Raw genomic sequence first — 27184 nt, forward strand, 5'->3', positions numbered from 1 at the left:
AGATGCCCTCACTGCTCTAGCTCGGTCCATGGGATGTTTTTGAGTAAATAAATAAAGTTCAACAAGAGCAGAGAGCCCAGGATCACTCAGTGCTGGAGTCTCTTCCCTCTGAATGGGTCTAACCACTGCTTTTAAGCACAAAGCATTAATATGCTCTGTCTGCATCCTGCCTGTGTGCTCACAGCCAGGAGATTTGCATGCAAAATCTCTGCTCCTGGAGCCTCTACACCCACATCTTTAATTAAGCAATGCCCCATGTTTCTGCTCTATAGGATAAGTGAATATATGCGACTCGAATGCACAGGAGAGAATTTTGTAATGATTTTGCTGTTTGTTTAAGTGAGGAGGAAGTTAATTGGGGGGGTTCACCTGACCGCCAGCTACACTTGGGTGGGAAATGTGTAAATAAAGTGAGCTGTAACCTCCCAGCTGGGGGGAGCTGCCAAGATGGCTCTGCACCAGCACGTGGGAGAGAAGTAGGGATCAGGGAGACCATAGCTCTGCTTCCACCTCCTTCTGCCAGGGTCAGCTGCTGCCTGGTCAGGGTTAGCCACACGCAGTGGTCGGCACAGCTTTGGGTTGGGGCAAACTCAGGGAAAGTTAAAATGTGAAAGTTAGAACAAACCCCAACCCCCCCCCCCCCCACCAAGTACATCTAAAACATCCCCTGCCTTGCCCAAACCTCTGAGGGTGAGGCTTGCAGTGGAGTCTGGGGGACCATGTCCCCCTCAGCTGGGGGCACCTGTTGGTGTTCCAGCCCTGCAGTCCCACGTCCCTGTGTCCCACCATGGTGTCACTGCAGGGTCCCCACCAGTGCCTGGTGTGCCTGCCATGGGGATCTTACCTCAGGGATGGGATGGCAGGCAGGAGGACACTCACTTCAGTCCCCTTCAGTCCTGAAAATGGATTGAGAAAGCTCTGAGGGCCCCTCCTAGGAGGAGATGCTGTTAGGAGAGTCTCTTTTAAACACTGTTGACTCTGCCCAGCCTTGGGTCAAGTGGTGTTTGATAGCATGGTAAAGGACACATACTCCACGGCCTTTGCAAAGCCACAGGAGATAGTTTTTTATTAGACACAACCACTGAGACTCAAAAAAAGCTTCTAGAAGAGGCACCATTCCTCACAGCGCTGCAGGAAAGATCATCTGAATTAACATGAGCTCCTTGGCTATTAAACGGAAATTTTAAATGGGGAGAAAATTCTGCAGTGACTGCTAAATTGTGTGTCAGCAGAAAGGGGAAAAAGCAACGTGTGTCATTCCTATTATCATCTTGAAATCCATCTTCCCTCTACACGCCATGACGGTGGATAATCCCCCATACGATGCCTGCATCGCTAATATTTGCAGAGGCACAATTCCTATTTTGGAAGACTTTTGCTCTGCATATCTTATCCCCCACCTTGAAAATATGGTTTGACATGATCAGAATTGCTGAACACACTGCTCTTGTGGGGTGATTTTTGCCATTGGTGGCAACAAACTGGCCTGTGAAGTTCAAGGAGCCAAGAGCTTATTGGAATGCCAAGTCACTGCCGGCGTGTTGAGGTGTGAGCTGTCGTGTCCCTGTGTGCTGCGTGCCTGGCTGTGGGTTAGGGACACTTTCCTAATAAGAAAATGGTGCCAAGCCCAGTCAGGATGGGGGTGAAACAGCAAATGTGTGGACCCAGGGCTGCAGGAGTGCATCTTCAAAAAGAAAAATAAAATCTGTGCTGCTTCTTTATTGCCTGTGGATGAGCACGGAGATCAGAGAGGGATGGCAAGGCATGATAAATTTTGCAGTACCTGCACTTTCTTAACCCCTTGGTTGCACTGGATGTGATCAGATGCTTTGCTGTGGTGGTTTTAGATGTGAAATGCATGAAGGTGGGGAAGGGGTTCCTGCTGCCAAGATGGAGTTGCTCCTCACACAGCTTCTCCTTGGGCAGGGGGACCTGGTTCTCTGTGGGGCTGTTGGTGGCACCTCAGTGGTGGGACAGCCCAGCTCTAGGGTAGTCTCACTGCTCCATAGGATTTATCATGGTCATTAGCCAAGGGGCATGGAGTGGATAGTCTTACACTCGTGGGAATTTAAAGCACAATGTCAAAAATAAGTGATAATGCACAGTTTGTTAGCCTTGGGACTCAACTATGGTCCGTCACAAGTCTGCTCTCCAGCAGATGTCCCAGTGGGTTGAGGGAAGTGGTGGCTGTGATCTTGGTCACAGCTTTGGTTTTCCAGGCCAAGCTTTGGTGTTTTCTTGGTGAAATGGGTCTGCATGTGCCAGGTATCACTCACAGAGCAGGTTTTGGAGTATGCTGTGTGTGTGAAATGCCTTTGCATTGCTGCCCCTACAACAACTCATGGGCTGTGGGAGAGGCATTTGGCACTGGAAAACTCTAGACCAGCTCCATCCTTCAGAAAAATAGCCTCAGTACTAATAAAAATCCTCCTCCAGGTCCCCATCCTGCTCTGCCTTACAGTGGGCAGAAGCACAGGGCTGCCCAGGAGGAGAAAAGTGCAGAGGGGAGGCTGATACAGAGTGAAAAAACCCGAGCTAACGATGTAGATATTTGAGCAGAGGTTAAAAATGAAGCAATAAAACCTTCGCACAAACTTCCAAATGCTTCGGCAGCCACACGCCGCAGCTCAAAGCGGGGAATAAATAAGGGAAGGTGCAGGCAGGCAGAGGGAGGCTGACAGAGCCATCACTCCTCCCTCCCCAGCACACCTTTGGCAGTGGCAGCATGAGAAATATATTCCCACGGTGTCCCTGTGGCCCCCAAGACAACGTGGCCTCTGCTCCCATTCCTCCTGGCTGGAGCAGTGGAGGTTTGGGGTGTCCCAGTGCCTCCTGATGGGTTTGGGTTAGGGGTAGGGGAACAGGAGGGATGATGCATGAGCTGAGTTCACCAGGTCTCTGTGGCTCACAGCCTGGCCAGCACAGCAGCCTGGTGGTGAGCTTGGTGGGTTATGTTCCCTGGCAGGCTGGCATGGGGGGTATTAAAGCCTGTGAGTAACATGAAGGATTTATTGCAGCCTCCCTCCTTCCATCCTGCTGGACTTCCTGGTGATGAACCAGTGGCCACAGACATTGTCTGTGCTGCAGCTCCAGGAGACTGCCCGGGAAAGGCAAGTGGGAAAAAAGGCTTTTTATCCAAGTGAGCCTCAACACAGAGCCAGGAGGTCTCCCTGCTCCTTGTGCAAAGTCCCTCCTGGCAATGCAGTCAGGAGCACTGGGTCATCCTGCCCGTACTGTGCTGGGGATCCTGACCATGAGCCATGTCCAGCCCTGCTTGGAACCTCCTCTTTATAAATGAGTGTGCAGAAGGAATGTAAACATAACACAGTTTCCCAGGAAGATATTCTGCAGCCTCTGCAGATGAACTCACCATCTCCTTAGCTTGAGGCCTGGGTAAAGAACTAATTATTCGGACCTAAGCTTAAATCTGTATCCACAAAGATGGATTTGTGACTCTTGCCAGCTTCCCCTAGAGGATTGCAACCTCATTTTGTTCCTCATGAACTTCTGCTGAGGTGTAAAATAACAACAATCTTGAGAGCTAAAATTACTGAAGGATGGATTAAATTATAAGGCAATCAGTCCAAAAAGACCTTCTGTCTGCAAGGAGCAGCATTAGGCTGTCCTGGAGTGGGCAGCCAAGCCCTGCCTGTGCAGGATTACCCAGCCTGGGCTGCCTGTTTCGTCTTCTCCAGGAAACTGCATTTCCTGGGCAGAGCGATGACGTTATCGTCTGCTGAATGTTCCTTGGGAGCCCTGGCATTCCCCTGCCCAGGCCAGGACTCACTCTGAGAAGAGCTCTATAAACCCATGACAAAACCCAGACAGATGGCAATGAATATGTCGAGGTTTGCAGCATATTCCTGCGGAAGGATTGCTTCCGACCTGCCATCTCCAAGCAGACTTTAAATCACAACTTGAGCAGCGAGCTCGGTCTGGGGTCTGTTATTATGTGTTTGGAGAGGATTTGCGTAGCAGGGCTCCAATCCCCACTGAGACTTTCAAGAATAAGCTCCTATAAATAACTAGGACGGAGCCCATGGGATGATTTTCAGGCATTTGAAATACCCTGGGGCTGTGGCCTCGCAGCCCTCCACAGCATGGGAAGCAGCTGTGAGAGCAGGAGCTGGCTGGGCAGCACTGCCCCTGCTGTGTCCTGCCCTGCTCCCCAGCCCCTCAGCCTGGGATCCAAAATGCTGCTCCTCCAGATGCCTTGTGCCACTGCATCTCACTGGCAGGTGGAACAGAGCTTATTTCTCCAGCAGCAACTTGGGGCTCTCAGCAGCTGGTGGGATGTTTGACAGTGATCTCACAGCAAACAAGGCATCCCACAAGTGCCAACGGGTAGAGACATTGTGTTCCTCATGATTCCTTGTAGCTGGCTGCAAGGCCTCTTGGAGGTTTTATCCCTCTTCGGGGCAGCTTTAAGGTCTCTTTGCCATGGAGACTCTTTTTTGGCTATATAAATTATTTTTTCTCTACTTGAACAAAGCATCTGAGCTGACAGAGCACTTTTTTTGGCCCCTTGTCTTTCACAAAAGGTGCAGAGATTTAATTGTCTTTCTGGCTATGTCCAATTTAGTTTCTCCTCGTCAACAAGTTCAACAGTCTGTGTGGAGCAGGAGGGAAGCAGGGGAGGGCAATACAGGCAGAGCACGGCTGTCTTTGCTGAAGAAGCCCTGCTAAAAAGATATCTCCTTTCTGGAGATAACCCAGTGTTGCCCTCTGCTCCATGTCAGCCCACTGAGGAGCCTGTTTGGCTGTGCTTATTAGGATGCTTTGGGAAAAGTGGTCCTTGAGGACCCTGCTGTGATACTCTCCTGCAGAAGGCAGGCTGAGCCCGGGCTTGACCCTTTGGCTTTTCATCTGCATTGTTCCCAGGCAATGAAATGCAGTTTCTCTTAAAAAAAACCCTCTTCTGCTTAGGCTGAAGTCTAAAGGTTTACTACAGTCTCCCACAGGAATGAGAGAGCCCATATGATGGGGACTGAGCTTCCATCTTCAGAGGGGTGGCACAGCCAGGGACTTCCCCAGTGACTGGACATCATTTCCAACTTGTCTGAAGTCTCACTTTTTGTTTCTTTGCTTAGTTTGGATGAACATATTTTGATATTTTTCTTTGTTTGTTTTAGGGCTGGTTTGGTTTTATTGTTTGATGATTTTTTTTTTTAGGGAGGTGTTTGTGTGAGAATTTTTTCATTTTCTGGTGTTAGTTTTTTTTTTTTTAATTCTTTTTTTCCCGTGAAGAGGTTTCTGTGCTGCAATACTGTTTTCTTTGTAAAATGGCAAGTTGAATGGGTCCCCCCCAATGCATGGGCAGTTGTCTCAGTGCCACCAGGGCCCTTCTGCAGCTGCAGAATTATAAGAACAAACGGGAGAGACAAAGCATGAACAGAGGGAGAACAAATGGAAAACCATGATGCTGAGTGAAATATTTAGGGAAGCATTTTAAGCAAGGAAAAGGTTGTTCCTTTTCTGTTTATTATATGGTTTGGAAGCAAGGCACGCTGCCTGCTTGCAGGGGGCTGGGTACCTGCAGCAAAGCCCTGCTTTCTATTTGCACATTTCCTTGCATTAAGGCAGGGAAGATGATAAAATGCTTTTGATCAGAGGCACTTAAATAGCAGGATTCTCCTGTACAAGCGTATTTTCCTGCCCTGACGTACTTAGGAGTGTGTCTTAGCCAGAGCTTTGGGGCTGTGGTGATGCACAGCACGAGGTGGCATCTCACACTGGGGCAGGAGGTAATGCAGATTTCATGTCAGCCTTGTCCCAGGTCCCCTGAGCCAGCAGGGTGCTGCTGCTGCAGTGATGTTTGGTTGTTATGGGATGGATATTTGCTCTTGTCTTCATGTCTTTTACAAGGGCACAAATGTAATGTCAAAAGAAACCACTTTGGTAATGTACTTAAAAGTTAAATATTTTATACAGTGCTATAGTAATGTTATGTATTGCCTTCCTGATACTGCTTTTTGCCTGAGGTCTGGAATTTTGGGTCATCTGTGGGGCTGGATTCCTGCATCCTCTCCTCTCCAGGGTTCCATGTGTCTTTTTCACATAGTGCTGAATTTCTTTCTGTCCCTAAAAAAACAGAGCAACTCAATCACAGTTCCTGGTGAAATGTGAATTCTGATTATCCAATGGTTATTGTTTGAGCTCTCAGGATCAATAGCACTGTATTAAAGCAAGGTACTCACTCCTTCTCAAGGCACAATGAGAAAGAAGATTCCTGATGATGAATGTACATCAGGCTGTGTGCTTGGGTGCCAGGACCTCAGCTGGGGAACAGCCAGGAGACACAGGCCAGGGAGTCTTCACATAAATGTATATATCTACATGGCTAATTTGCACTTACTGAGACTCCAGCTGTAGTAATTGGATGATGAGCATCTGCCTTAGCAGCTCCATAGACATTTGCAACCATGCACTTTGGGACTCTTGGCCTGTACACCAAGGTGTAAAGATGCAAAATGCATCACACAGCTTCAAGCACTCAGCAAGATGTTGGTCTTTCACCAAAACCAAAGCACATTCACAGCACCAACATCCCTGTCCCGCTGGCACAAGGCGTTGCCAGTGGTGTCTGGCACTGGATTTTATCCCATCCCACACACCTGCCTGGGGAAAGCTCCATGGGAGACAGCAGGACACCTGCCCTGCCTGTGCCATGAGGGCCGATGATGGGATGTTAAACACCTGAAGCAAAGGGCTGGGTGTTGCACACAGAGCAACAAGCACTCCCAGTGCACGTTTACAGAGGTCTGTCGATGCTCTCCCCTCACCTGGAGGCTGCATTCCAATCAATATGGTTTTCACAGAGCAGGATTAGTTGTGCCGCCCTTTGTACTCCGAGGTAACTCAAAGTACCTCATAAAGTAATGAATTTGGCTATAGATAGCCCAGGTTAATGGCATGGCCATTTTGTACTCAGTGATAAAGCTTCCATGTGGCCTCAGATACTATAAGTCTGGTTTATGAAGAATGGAAGTATTGACAGAGACCCGACTCTGCCTTATTCCTTTTGCAGCCTCCCAGGGATGTTTGACAATCCACTTCTGGCAGCTCCCAGCACAGACAGAGACTTTCATCTCTCAGAAGAAAATTGCTATTTTGGGGTGAACAGTAACCCATTATTTATGTTTGCAAACATTTGTGAGTGTTTGGAGGCTAAAGCAGAGCCAAGACAAGCATAAAGCAGAGGGTCTGTGCTAATTCTCCAAACCAAGATATTATTTGGAACTATTTTGAATGATGCTGATTGGACATGCCCAGTGCAGATATCTGTCCTTCCCATCTCACCTCCCAGCTGAGCATCATGCCCAGCTTGGTTTAGCAGTTGCTGAGCATTAGATGATGATTCTTCCCTATTTTTATTACCAGATCTAAGGATAGGTTTTTAAAGGTGCAAATGACAGGTCAGCACCTGGAACCAGGGAAATCCATGGTGCTGGATCTTGCTCAGCAAGGCAAACGTTCCAGGAGCCACCTACACAGAGCAATTTAATGACTGAAAATGCCCCAGTTGGCAGCTGCTGCTCTAAATGACCTTGTAGGATCAGTGTGTAGTTGGGGGTCATGGGCCTGAACACAGCGAGACACTGACCCCAGGGGTGTGAATTCCCAATTAGCTGGGAAGGGACTGTTTGCCTTTCACTTCAGGTGGAAACAACCCTCCTTGAAGCCACTGGTCACTAATTAACACAAAGCCACAGCGTTCCTTGAAGCAAGGTTTGCCTTCCAACACAGTCAACTGAGCACAGCTCACCAAAGCCTTCAGGCATTTCACCAAAGGTTTGGGGTCATTTGGGTTAGGCTGGCTTAAAAACCACTTTCCCAAAGAGGTGGATGAAAGGTGTTGATGGAGACGTCCCTGCTCCCACTCCTCTGACCTCTGTCGAGAAGGGGCTGGATGAGGGCACCTGCCAGCAAGCCCTGACACTTCAGAAAACCCCTGGAGTAGCCGGGAGGGTACAGTAAATTTTTATCTTTCAGCTCTGGACATGGCATGATGCCCTTGTCACCAGACTGGAGGTGTGCTGGGCTGCAGCCTGGTCCTTGTGTCCCATTGCAGGGACACTCTGCCATTACTCACAGCCACCCCCCGCTGCTGCTCTGTCCCCACTCACAAAGAGCATTGCAGCAAAAAAAAAAAAAAAAGAAAAAATATTTTCTCATTAAAAAAAAGAAAGTGGGGAGTGGGAGGGCGAGGCAAGGAGCAGGAGAGATGGATTGTGCTGGGGCGCTGAGATGAGTGCAGAGCAGCCGTTCATTAATCACAGCCAGAGGGGAGGGGGGGAAATCCTACAGCTCTATCGGGAAAAAGTGTTTGCTGTTGTGAAACGATGCTGCTGCCCATGCCCCAGGCTGCCTGTGGCTCTCTCTCTACTTGGGAGCTGTTCCAGCCCTGCTGCTGGTGGGGAATTGTGGGTTGCCAGGCTGGGATTCAGGCTGGGAGCACCCGACTCCCTCCCCTTGGCATCCCGCGCCCGCTCTGCTTTACACCAACATCCAAATCCTTAATGTCTCATTAACTCTGCTTCCCCATGCAGGATCTGCCCTGAGTGGGAATAGAGAACAGCATAAATAATAATCAGAGCATCACTGGGACCATCTGAGCAGAGGGCAGCACCTGTGCAGGTCCTGCTGAAACCTGTCCTCTTTGGGTGCCCTTGCTTGTCCTTGGCACCTTTCAGTTTATTCCAGGATTTAGAGGGATGCTGCTGCTTGGGCTCATGAGTGCTTAAGGTATGGTGCTGCTCCTCCTTTATATGTGGAGGGAATTAAAAAAAAAAAAAGATGGCATTAGATTCTTTAAATTTAACTTTTTTTTTACACAAGGAGACATCTTGGCGAGTGGTTAATGAAACCTTTTGTCTTCCCAATGCTTCTTCTGCCCCCACCCAGGGCCTGTTTTGACAGTAGTGCAGTATGGCATATAAAGTTTGGAATGGTCTTTTTTTGTTACTGCTTAATGTGTTTGTTAACTTGGTTTTTGGTTCAAAACCTAGTCCTGTGTGTAAAAGGATGTGTGAGTATAAAAGGTCTCAGTAATGTAAAGGTTTTAGTCTGCAGAACAAAGAAAAGTTCAGTCATTTTGTTTATTGACAAAAATCATAATTCCTGTGTGCTTCAGTTTGATCTGAATTCTATTGCAAATTCTAGTATTTGACTTGGGAGGAAAAAAAGAACAACCCAAGAGTCTATAATATAACTGTAATAGTAATTGTTGTTATTTTTAATTTTGGTACAGAAGTCCCTGGATTTGGAGGAGGGGAAGCTGTTTCCATCAGCTTAGTAAAACTATTCACATGGTCAAAGTTAAGCATGCAGCTAAATCATTTGAGGAACAAGACTTTCTGCAGGCAGATAAGAGTCTAATAACATGATGATGAGAGCCCAGCTTTCCACTGATAGCAGAAACTAATATTTGTGATGCAACAGTCTTGCATTATTCAGTAGTTAAAGATAATTCTAAGAAACAGAACAGCTTGAGAATTAGCAAAACCAGCAATAAAATATTTCTAGCTGACTCCGGGGGGAAGTAAATTGCCACGTACAGGATTTGCATTCATCTTCATGTTTATTAAAAATGAGACAGTGCTGCTTTCCGTGTGCTTGGGCAGAACAGCTCCTTGGATCATTGGAACTGTGTGTCCTCCTGGCCTGACTCAGTTCCAGGACTTGCTGAGGCCTTGCTAACTCATGGCATATGTTGGTTGGTGTTGGGGTGAGTGATGGAAACCCAACTATTGGCTCAGGCCCTGCAAAAGTCCCCAGGCTGATGTGAGTGATCACTGCCAGTGCTGGTTGCTAATTGTGTGCCCTGCACTTGCTGCTCAGCCTGGCACCTGGATAGTGTCCGTGCCCCCTGCCAGGGCTCTCATTGAAACTTCCAGGGAAGAGAAGGTCAAGGAAACAGGAGTTATGAGCCTGAAGGAGGAGCACACAGTGATGTGCTGCTGCACTCGGCGATGCCAACACCACTGTTTGCACACACAGCAGCATATCCAGTCATGGCTTCGCTCCTGCACCTGCAGAGAAGGTGGAGAAATACAACTGGGAGAAGCAAGCTCAGGCTTCCTCTGCAGGACATCAGCTGGTCCAGGGTGCTCAGTCATTCCCTGCACCTTTTTGAACCATTCCTGTCTGCTGGCAGCAAAAAGGCTGTGCTCAGAACACCAGCTGTCGGGCAGCAGGCAGGCAAAGGGGCTGGTCCTGATGCAGCAGCCTGGGGGTTACTGATCTGTTAGCAGCAAATGAAGACCCCTGAATGTGCTGGAACTGTGCTAAGGAACAAAGATCTGGTGTTGCAAGAGTGAAACTGCCACCTAACCAATTTGCAGCAACAGTTTAGCGCAATAGAGACACATTTGCACTGGGATGCAGGAGGAACCTGCATCACCTCATCCATACTCCAAAAAACTACATGGGCTTGGGAGGAGCCACACTCCTGCCCTTAATGATGCAGATTTCTGCAGGAGCACCCAGGATCACCAAAAACCCCACTGATGTCTGCACACCTGCCCCCACACCTGCAGCCAGACCACCCTTTACTGGCTCACTGATAAGAGCTGTGAGCAGCAACTGAGCTGGGGTGGGCATGTGAGGAAGGAACATGAAAATAAAACCATAATAATAATAATGATAGTAATAATAATGATGATGATGATGATGATAATAATAATAAAGCAAGTGAGACTATTCAAAAGGGGGACTTTATTTTTATTACACTGGAGCCAGGCGTCAGTGCGCCAGTTCAGCTTTGATACACAATAAATCAGCAAACCTGTCACTCAGTTTGGAAACCAAGATTGCAGTGGCACTAAAAACACATTGAAAACATTTACTTTCTTCCCTTTTTTTCTTTTTTTTTTTTTCCCTCCTTAGTTTTTGGTACAAAAATGGTACAAACAACAATACAAAATATTTGTGCTGTTGACGGTTACAAAAAAAGGTTTCTGAACTGGGTTAACAGACGCAAACTGGTTTTGCGCTTCAGCGTGAATACAGCAGAACAGCAGAAGTCTTCCTTGAGAACAACCACAGTCATGCGGGCTGCTACACAGCTTCTCCATCGTAAAGGAAACATGCAAAATCATTGCTTAAATTTAAAAAAAAAAAAAACCAAAAAAAAAGAAAGAGAAAGTGCTCCAATTATACATCTATATGTTGTCGTTTGTTTGTTTCTTCCCCTATTGATTTGTAGCTTCAAGCACTAACTACATTATGTACACTGTGTGTGAGCAGTTGTATGTGGGGTTGGTGTGTGCTGGAAAGAACTTTAATTTTCCCCATGAAACTGAGTTAATTTGTGTGGGAGCCACCTACGTTGTCTGGCTGTGGTTTTAAACACAGGCATTCATCGTTATACAGCATTTCCCCCTCCCCCAGTGTTTTTTTTTCACACTTACAATGAAGATCTCCAAAAGACATCACAAATAAAAGTCCCATATTTTACCTTTAATATGTTGGGTGTTTGGTTTTTTTTTTGAGTAAGAAAAGTTGCAATCTTGGCATATTGTGTAGTACAGACTGCACTGTCCATTACTATTCTCCAATGCCCAAGCATCTACCTTATGTGAAGCAGTTCCAGGTGATTCAGCCACCTCCAAAGTCCCACTTACTCCTGGGGGCTGGATTTGGATCTGACTGTCCCCTAAAAACCCACAGGGAGAGAACTCCCCCTCACTGCCATATAACCCAAAATGGCATTGCCTGGTCCAACAAAGAAGGAGGAAAAAATGGAAAAGAAAATGGAAAACCAGAAGCAAAGCTATGACTAGCATGTAGGACACCTAGAACAGACTTGCCTATTTACTGTCATGAATTACCTGCTGAATCTCCTCCCTGCCTTGCAAAGCATTTCCATGACTGGATGCCTCTCCAAGTTATTAGGCTACATGATAAACAGACCACCAGGGCTGTGGGTCATGCTCTGTCAGAGGTGGCTGTGGATACAGCACTGACATTGGACCTCTACAGTCGCTGGCTTGGGGATGTGCAATCCTCAACTTTAGGAGGTAGGCAGGACACTGGAGGCATCTGGCATGCCCCAGTGTCCTGGGAACTCAGTGTCCCCATCCCTCGGAGAGCAGGGAGAGCTGCAGTGGTGTGATCTGGCAGTGCTACAGGGTACAGGGTAACAGGGACAGTGGTGTTTCAGGGACAGGCTCCCCTCCACCTGCCTGAAAGCAAGTCCTTCCCCATCGCCTTGTGGTGTGTGAAGTGGGGACCACTTCTTTAATTAGTTTAATGCTTTAGTTTAGATTAGTCAGGGAACGAGGACTCTGGTCTCAGGGCACGGACCACCTGTGGCCTGGAAGAATAAACAACTCTACACCAGCTGAAGTTGTTGTTTGCTCACCCCAGCTCCTTGCAAGTCAGTCATCTCCTGCTGCAACTGGCAACACCGTGTCACATCCATGAGGATCAGACTGGGCCAGAGTGATGGCACAGTCACCTTCTCAATGGGACCCCTTGGATTAATGTAAGTTTTCTTAGCTGGGTTACAAACAATCAGTAACATTAACAAGCAAAAAGGTTTGTAAAAAGTGATCTGTTTTCACTGCTGGATGTGCCCCTTCCTTACCTTCTGCTGGTCCCACTGCAAGGAAAGGGGCCTGACACTGCTGCTCCTTGTGGGGCTGTAAAACTCGGTTTTACAGCAGGGAGGAAAAGGAGGAAGGGGAAGGGAAGATGAGGAGGAAGAGGAGGAGGAGATTCTGCAGAGGGAGACCGAGCAGATCTGGGTCAAAACACAATAAACTGGTCGGTGTGATTTATAGGCTTGTGGGGTTGGAACAGCTGGACTGCAAATGCTGCAGAAAAAATATCCGCTGATTTAAAAAGTCTCCAATGGAAACAGGTTGGTTTGTGTTTAATCACTCAAGCAGTTTTGTTTGACTTAGGTTGCATAAACGTTCTTGAAAACCTGAAATGTTTAGACAAGCTGAAGTCTGACAACGGCTCCTTCCACCGCATGGCACATCCCCTGGACCGTGTGAGCTGCCAATGCCCCACAGCCCCTGTCCCACACCGCTGCCAGCCCCTTCCCTCCCTGAAATCCATCAGCCCAGCCACAGCCACAGCACCAAGCGCTCTGCAGCAGGGATTTTGCTGCTGCTCCCAGGTAAGCAGTGCCAGGTGGATTGCAGGGCACGGCTTACAGCAGAGACCTGGCTGGCATTGCAGGATCCGCATGAGCATCCCAGGAGCTGCGCAGAGCTGGCAGGGAGTGGCAACAACCCACTGGCATCACCTGGCCCTCAAGCTGATCCTTCTCCTGTGCTGGTGGTGAGGTTACAGTGATGGGCACAACGCGCCCATAGGCAGCACAAAACACCAAGGGCATTTTTATTATTCACTGCTGCTGTGCCCGGGCAGCTTCTGCAGATGGTGAAATACTCCAGCCTGTGGCTTTTCCAAAAGAAAAGGGGAAGAATCCAGAGTGCCATGGCTAAAGAGCAGAGGTGGTGGGGCCATGCAGCCTCTGTGCCAGGCTGCTGGGGGCAGGGGCTGTGAGGTTTGCCAGGAGTGGCCAGGAGGAGTGGGACAGCACATGGCAGAAGCAAAGACTTTCATGGTGGTCACACAAGATGATTAAGCTCACAACTACAGAACAAGAATCTGGAAAAGTGTCAGGTGCTGGCAGTTTGCCAGGCCCTGTCCCTCATCCCAGCCAAGACAGGTGCTGCCAGCCCATGCCTGTGGTGTGACATCCTTGTCTTGCTGCTGCCATTGGTGCTGTCCCTCTCCTGAGGTCCAAGCCATTGCCTTCCAGTTTCCTCAGGAAAGTTGGGTGAGAGTGAGTTTGTTCTCCAAGCCGTGAAAGACAAACTGACCCACTGACTGACCAACTGACTGACCAAGACAGAAAGAAAGATCGCATCCGTTGTGGTTAATAACATACCAGTAACACCGGAGTCCCCTCGGGCAGACTTTTACCACATTCCACTTCATACAAGACACATTTCAAATGCTCATTAATTTACAGAAATTGCATTTTATAGAAAATATGATACAATGAAATATAAAATGCACTAGGAGCATTTCAAAAATCTATAGAGACGATCTTGCAGCCCAGTATACCCTCTGAAAGGTGCCCACTCATCACCGCAAGCTCTCGCCCTCTCATTCTCGCTCTCGTGTGCACGCGCTCGCTCCCCCCGCCCCCCCTTTAACTCTTAGCATTCAACTTGAGAATTAATAGAGATATCAAAAAAGCATGATTATCCCCTGGATAATCACCTTCCAATACTGTGCACATTCTTGGATTTAAATGAAAATATATCTAAGCACTTTTACAAGTTTTAGCGAACCCACTGCAAAATCGTCTGCAGAATATAAAACACAGGTAAATCCAAGATTTCATAGCACATTAATTAAGTGGCTCATAATCCATTAAATGTGGTTTATATTACACATCCATGCAGTCTAAATCATTTTACAAACATTAGACATAAACCCACTAGTCCAAATCAGTAAAGGAAAAATGTAATAAAAAAAGCTAATAACTATTTGTTATTGGTTAAACTGACCCTACATATAAACTAGGTAGTTTGCTACCATTTATAATACTGATGTTGAATTATGCCTGGATGCTGCAAAACCTCTTGCTTACTTGGCAATGCTTGAGCATATTAACCACAAGATACTTAACAGGCCCTTGTTGCACTTCTTCTCCAAAAAAACACATTTACTACAGATAGCAGCGCCTACCCATCGAATAGAAAGGACACACATTAGCTGAGTTACATGATGTTGTTGAGCTTTGGCTACTAATGCTCCAAGGCATTGATGTGGTACTGGACTAACTCCATACTTACGGATGGCAAAAGTGTGGATAACCTGTCCCTGTCCTTCACACCTCCTCGGCCTCGAGCGGAGCCGCCACACAGACCCTGCCTCACCCCAGGGGAGCAGCACCACTGTTGGCATCCTCGGGGATGTGGGGCACCACCACCTCACCCACTGGTGTGTCCATCCCTCGAGAGGTCGTGGGAGCCAAAACACGGCGATAGCATAAAAACAAACAGATGGGCCTTTGGTCATGTCACGATTTACTTTGTAGGGTTTAGGCAAGGGCTGTTGGAGATTTCTGTTGCAATAACCAAAGGCTTTATCAATGCTATAGTTCTATGCAGCTACATTGAGTGTGACCAGGGGCTGACAGAGCCCTGGTCAGTATTTTGCATCTGATAACACTGAATTATATACAACATGATGACTAGTTCACCACCTGCTGAGGCTTAAAGATGGCTGTTAAGATTTTGACTCAGAACATCTTCCCCCCTCCCCCCCATTCTCTTCCACCCCAGAATGAGTCAGCCCCTTAAAAAAAAAAAAGGCAAAAAAGAAAAAAATCTCCACAGTTCCTTTTTGTTAACACCTTCCCAGCTAGAACTGGCTTAGGGTCACAGGGAGTGCTGCCCAGGATGGTTGTATGTTTGTTTCATCACTCCTGAGATTGAAGGGAATCTGACACATGCACCAAAAGGCACTTTCAAATATATATATATATATATATTTTAAAAACAGTGCTTCTGTTCTAAGAAATTCAAGTTAAGACAGAGTGCCTTTCACTCTCTTTAGTCATAAAGCAGGTAAACGAGCAATATCCCAGCTGACATTAAAACCAAAACAACAAAAAGAAACCTGCAGCAGAGACAAGTGTTCATGCGAGACAGCTCAATATTCTAAGAAAAAAAAATGGAAAGGAAAAAGAAAAGGAAAAAAAAAAGAAACCTCCTATAACACCACTAAAAATAACAATACAGTCAGCAGGGGATATTAATTAAAAAAGCTGCCACATCTGTACAGTTCTTGCTCCTGCATCGGCTCTTTTTGTTAACGTTGTCGTCTGTGGGTTTTTATTTTTCTCCTAAATTTTTTTCGTCTTCTTTTTTTTAATTTTTTTTAATTTTTTTTTTTTAAATAAGATGAGGTCAGTTTAATCTTCCTCGCCTCCCCCGTACATGTCTGCCAGTTTCTTGAACCTGGGCCCCCAGTCGTTCAGGTAGTCGTAGTCCTGGTCCCCGGAGCTGGAGGAGTTGAGGGAGCTGACGGAGCCGGCGGTGGAGCCGCTGCCCTCGTAGTCAAAGACCAGCAGGGAGTCATATGGGGGGGCTGTAGGGTCATTGTCTGCTGCACGCAGGCCCTGGGTGGGGGCAAACACATGGTGTTAATACCCACCACGGGGATTTGTGGTGCTAAGGAAGGGTGTTTGGGGATGGTGTGATGGTTGGGATCCCTGCAGTGAAGCTAAAAGAGGATGGTGAGAAAATGAGCATCCCAGATGCACCTCCAAGTCCAGCCCTGCCAGCTGCCCTTGGCAGAAAACCCAGGAACTCCCAGTGCCTCTGAAACACTTGAACAGAGTGGGAGGGATGCTATTTTCAACCATCTAGCTTTGGATTTGGAAAGCTTTCTGCTCTGGCCAATGGGTCCTTTCTGGGGTTGCCTGTTGAGATTTCCAGCTTGGCCAATAAAAGAAGCAATAGGACCCTTCCTCTCCCACCATTATTATAATTCTGATGATTTTCATTCCTTTAGGAAAACAAAAAAGTCACTCCTAGCAAAATTCTGCAATCAGGACAGACATGGGGTGTGAAATCTTGAGCAGAGGTTTGGGTAGCAATGCTGCTCCTGTGCGTTGTGGGCAGCAGAGTAGGCAGGCCATGGAAATGGCCTCAGGATATGGAGAAAAAGAATTGCTTTGCTGCAGCCCAGCATCAGGAGAAGCCTGGTGGAATAGACCTGCAATAAAGCAAAATGTTCCACGCTCCCACCTTCAGAACCCTCAGACTCAGTGTGGAGAGATGGAGCTGGTTTCTCTGCTGTGAAAAGAGTTGGGATGTGCGTAAGAATGAGTCTTCACGAGCGTGGATGTGTGTAAATGTGAGTGAAGGATGGGCAGGAACAAAGGAAGAAAGGGGTTTAATGATGAAAATGAGAAAAAGCACAGCAGGAAATGCATGTAATAATAGAATTAAATAGCTGTAACATTTATTTTTCTGGCTTAGGAAATGGATGGTGTGCTTTGTCTCGGAGGAAATAATGCATTGATTGGTTTGTAACCACTCAATCGCTCAAAACTAAAAATGAGATAAGAAATACCAAATGGACAGATATTTGTACAAGCAGATAAAGGGAGCAGTAATCTAACATAAAATAAAGAAACCCTCTCTGATCTGAGATGAGTCTCTCTGTGCTGCAAACTCTTTGAGGCTTTACACCAAGCAGAGCTTACGAGGAAGGCACAGACTGCTGAAATAATTACAAATCCAGGAGCCACAAATGGCTCATTCTGCCTGGGTGCTGAAAAATGTGGTGTTTGTGATATCTACAAGGCAGAAATCTTGGGCTTTTTGCTTCCTGTTTGGATTTTACAGGTTCATTGCCTTTATTAAGCCAAGTCCTGCATCCTTTCCTCATGCCAATCTTTCCCCTGGTTTGCATCAGACTTCTGGTGTGAGAAATAGCATCCCTTGGTCCATGCAGTCAGAGAAACCTGACTTTAGCTGCTCAAGCTTTTAAGATATGACACAGGACACCCTACAGAACATACCTCATTAATAAAATCACCAATATCCCCTGGATGTGGGATTACTGGTCTTATAGGATACTGTGGTTCAGCACCAATAGGTCTTTCATCCACCCTTCTGACACCAGGTGTCTTGTTCAGCACGTGTTCCATGGTCTCTGGCTGCTGGAGCTGGCTTAAATCATAATCCTGTGACAAATGGGAAGGCACAGTGTGAAACCAAGAGCTTTTTATTCAGATCATCTACTCACCCAATGTGCAAACAAGTCGAGAGGTGTAATTCTGTTTCAGCTGAAGTTTGATGGCAAATCTTATCCCCAGGTATGCAGCATCTCTATCTAAATTACAGATGAACCTGACCTAGAGTAGCTCACAAAATTGACCTCCTACAGTGTATCTTATAACAAAAGTTAAATCAAGTATTTAAATATTTTCTGAATACTTCCCACAGCATCTAAATATTTAGGATAAAAACCTGGCTTTTGCTTGCATGTGCAGAGGTGTACCCATAACTTTTTGATGAAATACATAATATAATGTAGAGACACAGTGTTGGTAGACATATTATTGCAATTACATTTCTGCAGAAGCAAAAACATTAAAATCTATATTGCATTTATGCATGTAGACCTTTCAAAGTAATTATGTTCTTTTTGCTTGTGAAAAATCCCAACAGAATAGGTTTCTATCACAGAATGAGAACCAGGTAATATTTCATTAAAAATGAATTCATGTAGGTAATGGTGTTTTGCTGTTCTTCCTTTGCTGTTATTTTTAACGAATCCTTTCTAAAATATTTAAGCCTACGGTGTAGTTGCCTGAAACCAGATACTTCAGCTGGTTGGAATGCTTCTAACTGTACTTTGTTCTGCTGGTAAAACTATCCTTGTGCTCAGACAAGGATGACTGAATCTCCAGGAGCAATATTTATAAATAACTTGACAGTGACATGAAAAAAAGAATTGCTAATTGTGAGGATTTTTCTGTGGAATAAGAACTTCTCAAGTTTTGGGTAAGTCCCTGCCTTAGCTTGTCATAGCAGCTCTCACCAGGCTCACCCTCTCATCTTCAGGTGCCACTGGGACCCCCATGGCAGGATGTGCTGCAGGGGTTTTGTGGGCTCCTTAAGCACCAGCCCCAGACACTGACCCTGAACTATGCAGTCCAATTCAACATGCAAGAACAAAGCCATTATATGATGTGGAATCACAAAGTTTGCATGACCATCAGATTTGAGAGTGTCCCAGGCTCTTTACTTGCATTAGGTAGGAGTGAAAAACCAGCGACTTAAACATGAGTGACCAAACTTTGCTCTGTTAGCTGGGGGAAGGGATCCATAGCAGTGGAAAAGCACATCCCAGGAGTGCAGGCTGGGGAAGTTTTCATGCAACATCAGCCTCAGTGTCTGTAAGAAGCAGCACCGCAGCAAAGCTGACGTGTTCAGGCAGCCTGTTTGTGGCTCAGGGCTCTGTCACCCAGCAAAGCTTTGCCACTGTGTGCTTCGTGGGGAAAGAGCAAATCCCCAAATCTCTTTAGACATTTCTCACGAACCACGGCCAGAAATTAAAAGAAATTAAAGGCACATTACAGATGATTAAGTAAATGCAGGGAAAACCCACAGAAGCTCAAGGCTCAAGCAAGCCAAGCCAAGAGCCTGCAGCCACAGGGCTGGGGAGGGTGGTAGCTGCTGGCTGGTTTTATGAAGGTCTGTGATGGGGAATGGTAAAGAACACATTTTCAATGACTGAAATAATGAAAATAGTGTTTGAACATGAGTGTCAATGGATGGATTTATAGTCCTTCCCTGGGAAGCTGCCCAGGGGGTAGAAAAATCCATGTGTGTTGTGAAAGAGTGGGGGGAACTGGATACACCACCACAATGTGGCACCAGCCTCCTAGAATGGTCCTGCTTGCACAGGAAGGTGTCCCCATGACATACTGAATCTCCTGGACCTGTTGGCTCTCACCAACATCCACATCACACGAGGCAAGCCAATAAAGGTGCCTGGTCATAAAAAAGGGGAACGCAACCCATTGCATGTGCTGCAGTGAAAATAATGTGGTTTGTGCCTTTTTGAAAGTATAGATTGCACAGCTGCTCCTTGGCCACAACCCACAGGCTCCTCTCACCTGGTCTTCCTCTCCACCTCCTTCTTCATCGTACTTCAGGATGTTGTCCCTGACGTCGTCCTCGGGGTCAATCAGGAGCTGCTTCGTGTGACGCTCCTTCTCGCGGCGCTTCATCCACACCACGAAGAGCAGAACCATGGCTGCAATGGGGAAAGGTGGGTGAGCTGGGACCTGCCGTGGCACAGGCCAGGCTGGAGTGTCCTAACATCTCATCTGCCCTCATCCACTATGGAGAACCTCATTGGCTGCTGGTAGGAGGAATAAAATGTTATTATATTGCATGTTCTGATTTTTAAAGGAGACATCAGTGAGAGGTGTAAATACTGTGACAGGCTTCTACTGCAAACATTTCTTTAAGATCGGTCACCAACGCTGATTGAGATGATGTTTATCAGGAGTAAGACACACAATCAAAGGAAAAGAAAACAGAAAGCGTGAAAACTGCAGCTTTCTGAAAATATGTGATCTAAATCCTGAATTTTTAGGAATAAATTTCCACCTTTATTTTATTTAGGGTTATAAAATAAAGACAGAGGGAAGAGAGCTGCAGAGAAGGAAATGGTATGGATACCAAACACCTGTACATGAGGGGCAGTTCCAGCAGCTTGACACAAGTTCAGCCCATTTAGGTCAGGAGCCCTGATTGTGACAGTCACTTTGCTGTTGTCTGCAGTAGTCCAAGCAAGACTGGTCTGGGGAGGCCACACAACATTGGCTCCTGTAATCCAATTTAGATTCCCTCATATTCTTCTTTGGTCCATGAGAGAGGCTCTTTAGACTTCCCAGCTCACATTAGTCAGGACATCAGCACATGCATTTGGCCATTGACTTGCAAAGGAGATCTCAGATCATCTGAAATCCTTCCAGAAAGCAGGGATAGCTTTGCAGAACAAGGGAGAGCAAATCTGGTAGCACACAGCCAAGCTCCTCAGGCATCAGCATTAGCATGCCAGGCTTGGCTAAGCTCTCTCAGTACAGTAACAGGGAGAGATGTACAGTTCTTGAATCAGGAGAAATTCTTCCCTTCTTAAACAGCTTTACCCACAGGGAACACTGGCTCACTGCTCCACAATCTCACCCTCCAAAGGGCCACCCACAGCCCAGGGGCTGTGCTCCCTGGGAATTACTGCATGGAAGTCAATATGGAAACTTAAGTCTCCATTAACATAAGGCATAAGTCTTCTTCAAGAACTTGTTAATACCTTTGTTTTCATTCTCGTACTCAGTAGCTGCAAGTAATGTAATTAAAATGTAGTTAGGCCTGGACAGCTGATGTGGTTACACCTCCCACTGTCTGCTTTCCCCTCTGTTTTCCACACAAGCCCCACAACAAGCAGCAAAGGTGCCAGTCTCCAGGAGGAGGAAGCAATAGATGGATGGTGGAGGTGGAAACGTGTGGGCCAGGCTCATTTCACCCAGGTCAACTCTCAACTGTGCCAAACCAAGGCAGCCAACACAAGCAAACCCAGGCAGGATGAGAGAGCCCAAAGTTTGTGGTTTTTATCTGAGACCAGACCCTGGGGAAAGGGCTGGGCAGACCAGCTTGCAGCCCCTCCACAGGAAGAGGTGGTTAGGAGGATATGAGTTCTTCCTCCCAGCACCAAAGTGTTTATGCCCAACAGGAACTCAGTGAAGTGAGCGGCAAAGGACCGGACAGCTAATTACTGCCCTTGTGTGCCAACTGGCTGCCATCCCTGCCTGCCAGCCAGCAGAATTGTTTCCAGATAGTTCAGCATTTCTTTAAGCCTTACTCCAAATCAATTCAAGGCGCAAAAGAGAATAGGAAAGAAAATGTAACTCTTATCTACAGAATAAAACCTCAGCTATTTAGCAGACTATTGAAGTCCTTTTCTCGTTGTTCCTTTTCAAGTCTCTCACAACAAGATACCTGACTGGTCCACAAAGACAATATTATAATGCTTACCAGGGTTTATCTTTTTATTTCTCTTTTTTTTTTTTAATGATACTTTTCTATGCACTTGTGGAAAAAACTGTGCCATTAATGCCTTTACAGCTACCTTGGAAAAAAAAAAAGACCTTCAAAGTGTCAATGGTGGATGTAGTGCACTCTCCTTCCTTTTATTCACTCTGCAGAATGGGAAGTGCTATTACTGCTGTTAGACCCATTTTCACTCTGCATGTAGTTTTCCTTGAAATCTATTGTCTTCACCCTTCACAATTTTTTACTGCATTGCTCTTCTAAATGTGTTATTTGTGCAGCTAATACATCAGGTAGCAAGAAGAAGAAAAAACCCCTTAGAGAAAGGTAAAGGCAGGAACTTCCTTCACAGGAGCAATCTTGGATCTGTCCCCTTGCTGCTTCTTCCTTTTAAAGTCATCAAACTTTGACCTGCTGACTCTAAAATGGACAAATAGCACAAAAAAATCCTGCACCTGCCTTTCTTTAGGCTTTTGTTTAGAGGTCACAATATGAAACAGATAGAAAGGAGGCAAATACTGGAAGGATGGAACTGTAAAACTGCTCCTTGCAAATTACATTTTTCATCACTGATACAGTGCTTTGCAGTTCTTGAAGATAAAAAAAAGTCAATTAGAATTACAATGAATGTAAAAATAAGCTTTTGTAATAAAACCCGTAATTTAAAATGGGATAATGTCTCTGAAAATGGAAAGAGGAATCTCTTAAATCAAATGTCCTTCAGCTGAAGTTAATTTCAGTCAATAGGATTTTCAACTGTTTTAAATTGTATTTTAGCACTGGATTTATACAAGAGTAGCAAGAAGACCTGTGTTTAATCACCACTGTGGCTCCATGTTGAGCCCAGGGGCCCCAGCACAGCTGCACTCCCCAGTGTACTGAGGATGGTGGGGCTGACAGACACCATGTCTTCATCTGGGCATGTACCTGCAGTGAATTCACCACAACCCCCCCTCCACTGAGGGGAGCAGTCAAAGCATTTTGCTACTGGGACCCCACACCCAATGAAGGATAGGAATGGGCTGGGCACAGGGATGGGCTTGAGGGGGCTGGGTGAGGAGAGGGGTCTGCACAAACACCCTATTTCTTGCTCACTCTCCAGCCTGATCCAGTATATTGATTACATTCCCATCACTGGTCCAGAAGGGTGGATGTTTCCCCAAGGATGACCCATTCTCTTAATGTACCATATCATGTCCCCATTAGGTGACATTTGTAGCATACGTTGCTCTGTCTGCTCTCTGTTTAAACACATTGGGGGTAAATATTAAATGGGATTTAGCACCATAACTCCTATTAGCTTTAATGAGAGTCTCATGGATTCATCCTGTGTTTCTTGATGAATATTTACCTCACTGTACATTTCAGCTCTCATTTTTATCTATTCCTACTGTGCCAACTCCTGCTTGAAGTTATAATGATATCATTTTTATTTTTAAGTGTGTGCACACATGGTTATTGGTAATGCTCAGGACTGACAGCATTGCTGGGCAAAAGGGACAGTTTTGCCCTGAGCAAAGGAAAGGCCACTCCGTCTCTGTGAGGCACCCCCAGCCCTCCATTGCTCCAAACAAACTGGGGATCCTTCCTTTAAAAACACTCACAATCCTCCAGGATTCTTCAGTCTGAGGTAATTTTACTGCAATGGGAATACCTACCATTCTTTTCCTTGGAACAACCAGAAAACCACAGTTATGCACTGGCTCTGCAAGGGACTAGCCAGACTCTCATAAACGAGTGCATCTGGTACTGGGAACCAGTATATCCACTGCCAGTCAGGGACCTGAGAACTATGGTGGAGTCTGCCACAGGATTTTGGACTAGCCTTTCACCTTTTCCTGTAAAATGTGGAGGATCCTATCACACTCACTACCTGCAAGTTGCTGTCAGGTATAGCCAAGTTTATAAGGCTACTGTAAGTCTTAGAAAGACAAGTCTGACACAAGTAGAGCTCATTTTGCTGATGCTGCAGTGTAGGAGGTTTGAATGCAGACGTGTAAACCACCCCCACAGCCCAAACTCAGGGATTTGTCCTCTGCATGGAGCTTACATGGAAATTGAAGAATAGGAACAGAACAGGGGACAGGCTGGGAAACAAGGAGGAGGGTAGATTTAGATTAGATATTAGAAAGTAATTCATACTGTGAGGGTGGGAAGCACTAGCACAGGTCGAACTGAGAAGCTGTGGCTGCCCCATCCCTGGAAGTGTTCAAGGTCAGGTTGGATGAGGTTTCGGAGCAACCTGGGTTAGTAGGTGTCCCTGCCCATGGCAGGGGAGCTGAAGCAAGACGATCTTTAAGGTCCCTTCCAACCCAATCCATTCTGTGATTCTATGCCAGCCCCTGTGGTACTTACTCAGTAAGATAATGATGCAGATCAAGATGGCAATGATGGCCCCTGTGCCCAGCCCTGCAGCAGCCACCGCCCCGATGGTGGTGCAGTCGCCGTTCTCGTCGCACGGACACACCTTCACCTTGATGACAGATGTGTTGTACAATGGGGGGTTTCCTGAGTCCGTCACGATGATGGGCACATCATACACACCCGCCTCCAGGTACATGATTCGCAAACTGAGCTGGGCATAATCACCTGGAGAGGCCAAGACAGACAGACCCATGACAGACACTGGTAGAGCCTTGCAGCCACATTTTGGCAGGCTCTTCTGCTACAGCAGTCCTGAAGAAGAGGTTCTGAACAACACACCCAGGCAGACAGCTTCAGACTTCTGCCTTTACAGTCTGGCCAACAACCAGACTGTGCTTTGCAAAATGCTGTGTTTTCACTGCTGCACTAACCTACCTCAATGCCATTTGCAAATTCAGTTGCACGTGTTCAAAATGGCATTGAATAGATGCATGGATAATGCTCCCTGAGGCTGGGCTGCCTCTGGTCACTGTGCAGGCCCTGTATTCACCCACCCTCTCACCTTGGGATTTTTGGGAAGCCCACTGCCCATTGATTACAGGCTTATCCAGGTAATTCCATTCTGATACAGGGATTGAGCCCTGAGCTGCGAGGGCACAAGCTGGTCTGGCATCCTTTGCCAGACCTCAGCAAGAAAGATCAACTTTGAAGCCAAAACCAGCCCACAACTCCATGACATTTTCCATCCTCTGCTGAAACTCCCGATAAGCAGAGTAATTAGGGCCATTTGTGGTTGCATGCTGCAATATAAAAATCCTTCACATACTGGTAATCTTCACACTTACCTAGCCCTCCTGGTTTCATGGTAAATTAAAAGGCTGCCTTTATGCAATTATGGTCAGAGAAATGAACATTGATCCTGATTGTGGCTTATGACAATTACACTGGAGGAACATAAGGAAGACTGATAATAGCTTTTTTCCCCTTGGCCATTATGGATGATTTATACTCTCTTCACCACTGATAACTGTTCATAATTATGAACTGTATTAAAAAAAGCCAAGTGCCAAGGCTCTTAGAGTTATGCTGCAGGTCTGATACAAATCATTTCTGATTAACTATCTTGTCTATAATGTCAGCCATAATGTGCTTTAAAAAATAAAAATCGGATAAAAAAGGTAGGCAAGTTTGTAAGTTGAAAAACCACATGTGGCCTCATTAGTGGATGAGAGCCCAAATGTCCTCGGGATTGCCTGCCCCATTTACCATTCAGCCGTGTTATGGTCCAGTTCTTCCTCACCGCAGATGGCACACTTGGCAGCTCGAAGACGAAGGGCCCGACGTTTGGATCGATGTCAGCGTCCGCGGCTGTGATGTTGATGACATTGAGGTTTGGCTTCTCACAGATCTGCGCCTCCTTTGGCAGCAGCTCGGGCGCGTTGTCGTTGATGTCGATCAGGTAGATCTGCAGAGTGCCGGTGCCGCTGGCGGGGGGGATACCTGCAGAGCCAAACGTGGGCCACCACCGTCACACCAGCAGCCGTGGGATTGATAACACTGCAGACCAGCCCCCTCTCTGCCCTCCCATTTCAATAAACCACGACATTCACCTTCCCTCCTTGGACCTTAGTAGGGACATACTGCACTTTCATGGTTCCTTGCTTTATGAGGCATTATTAAAACTTCCCTGAGCCTCCTAATGTTGTTTTTCACTCCTGCAGAACATGGAGGTTGAGTTCTGCAGATCTGTACCCTACAGCAATGTCCTCAGTCAAGCTAAACGTACAAGCAGGTGATGCCAGGCTGCTCCTGCAAATCTTGGTAATGGCTGTTTTGAAGAAATAAAAACATTAGAAAGATAGCTGACAAGAGAAAGGAGAGGACTTGGAGGGGCAGAAGTCCTAAGTAGTGTAATCCATTGGTCAGCATTTACTGTAGCACTCGCTGGCCAGTTTCACATTTGCAGACCACTACACTGCTAAAAAGAAAATCCAACTCTCCAGCACATCCCACATCCAGCCCCAGCTTTAGTGGTGAAAGGTCCTTGCTGGAAGCCCATGGTATGAGCCAACCATCACCAAACACTCTGTGTGATGCCACTAACCCCTGGGAGCAGCTGATGTCCCAATATACAGTTCCTCATCCTCTCTATATCTGTCCCAACCAGAAGGGATTCTGCAGCACAGCAGTCCTGGTCCTACAGCCCCTTCTTGATGGAGAGCCAAATTTGTCTGACTAATGACCAGTTACACAAAGTAATACCTGTCCTGACAGGAGAGAACAGCCTTCACAGAAATAGCTCAGGATTTTTCATTTCTCTCCCTGCACATTTATCTGGCAGCTCCATGCTGGCCTGCTCACTGCCTGTCTCCTTTTTCAGGAAGCATTGTTTCAACAATTATTTTTTAAGTTTGTATTTTCAGTCCTGGCTCTTCCTCCCAGTGGTGAATATAAAGCTTCCACAATTTTTCCTTCCTACATTTCTTTCTCCATGTCTCAAGGGAGCCTTGAAAATTCTGAAGGAGCCCTAGAAATCCTTCTTTCATTGTTCCTACATAAGTTCTTCAATCACTGATCTCATCCTTTCATCTAGTAAGCACAGGGTAGGTGCTTACCCTCCAAAACAATGTCTTTTGATCAGCCTTGAAAGGTTCTGGAGAGACCATCAGGATACTGGGGCTGAACATAAAAACTGACTTTTAGGATGAAGCAAAGTGATTTTAGTGCTTTCACATTACCCAGAATATCTTCTGGGATAAAAGCAAGGCCCCCACTGTAACCTCTGAGATAGATTGAACACAAACCCTCAGTCCTGAGAGGCACTAACTGGCACGTGGCTGAAATAACCTGCAATTGCTGCACATACAAATGCAGTTTTGTTGGGCTATTGAGTATTGTTGGGCTCTGTGTCCTGTTTTTTTTTTTTTGTTTCTTTGTATTCCTGAGTGCAGTTTTGGGGCAGTTTCAGGAGAAATGAAAAGTAAACAATTTTTTAAATAGTCAAGTGGAACCATGGAACACTTCGCATGTCAGTTGTCTTATGTGGAGAGAGCAAGGATGCAGATAGAGCAGGTATTGATATAAAAAGAAAGAACCTTTGATTTTATGCTTGAAATGAGGGCTACCATAGCATCACTGACTCCAGTGGAGAAGCTGATCCACTCCCTGAAACTAAGATTGAAATACTAATGACAAAAGACAGAGGAATA

At 46.3% G+C, this 27184-nt stretch overlaps 1 protein-coding gene across 1 annotated transcript in view; it reads right to left on the bottom strand.

The window, feature by feature from the left end:
• Positions 1 to 15318: 15318 nt before the first annotated feature.
• CDH4 (cadherin 4) overlaps positions 15319 to 27184 on the bottom strand; it is a 428425-nt gene continuing 416559 nt past the window's right edge. The window contains exons 12-16 of the mRNA XM_071572618.1: positions 25242 to 25475; positions 23967 to 24200; positions 19673 to 19812; positions 17567 to 17731; positions 15319 to 16156 (exon numbers count right to left, since the gene is read on the bottom strand). Of these exons, the coding sequence (XP_071428719.1) occupies positions 15950 to 16156; positions 17567 to 17731; positions 19673 to 19812; positions 23967 to 24200; positions 25242 to 25475 (980 nt within the window). The 3' untranslated portion in view covers positions 15319 to 15949. The remainder of the gene's footprint in view (positions 16157 to 17566; positions 17732 to 19672; positions 19813 to 23966; positions 24201 to 25241; positions 25476 to 27184) is intronic.

Source organism: Pithys albifrons, chromosome 18 (genome assembly GCF_047495875.1).
Source record: "Pithys albifrons albifrons isolate INPA30051 chromosome 18, PitAlb_v1, whole genome shotgun sequence".
Lineage (NCBI taxonomy): Eukaryota > Metazoa > Chordata > Aves > Passeriformes > Thamnophilidae > Pithys > Pithys albifrons.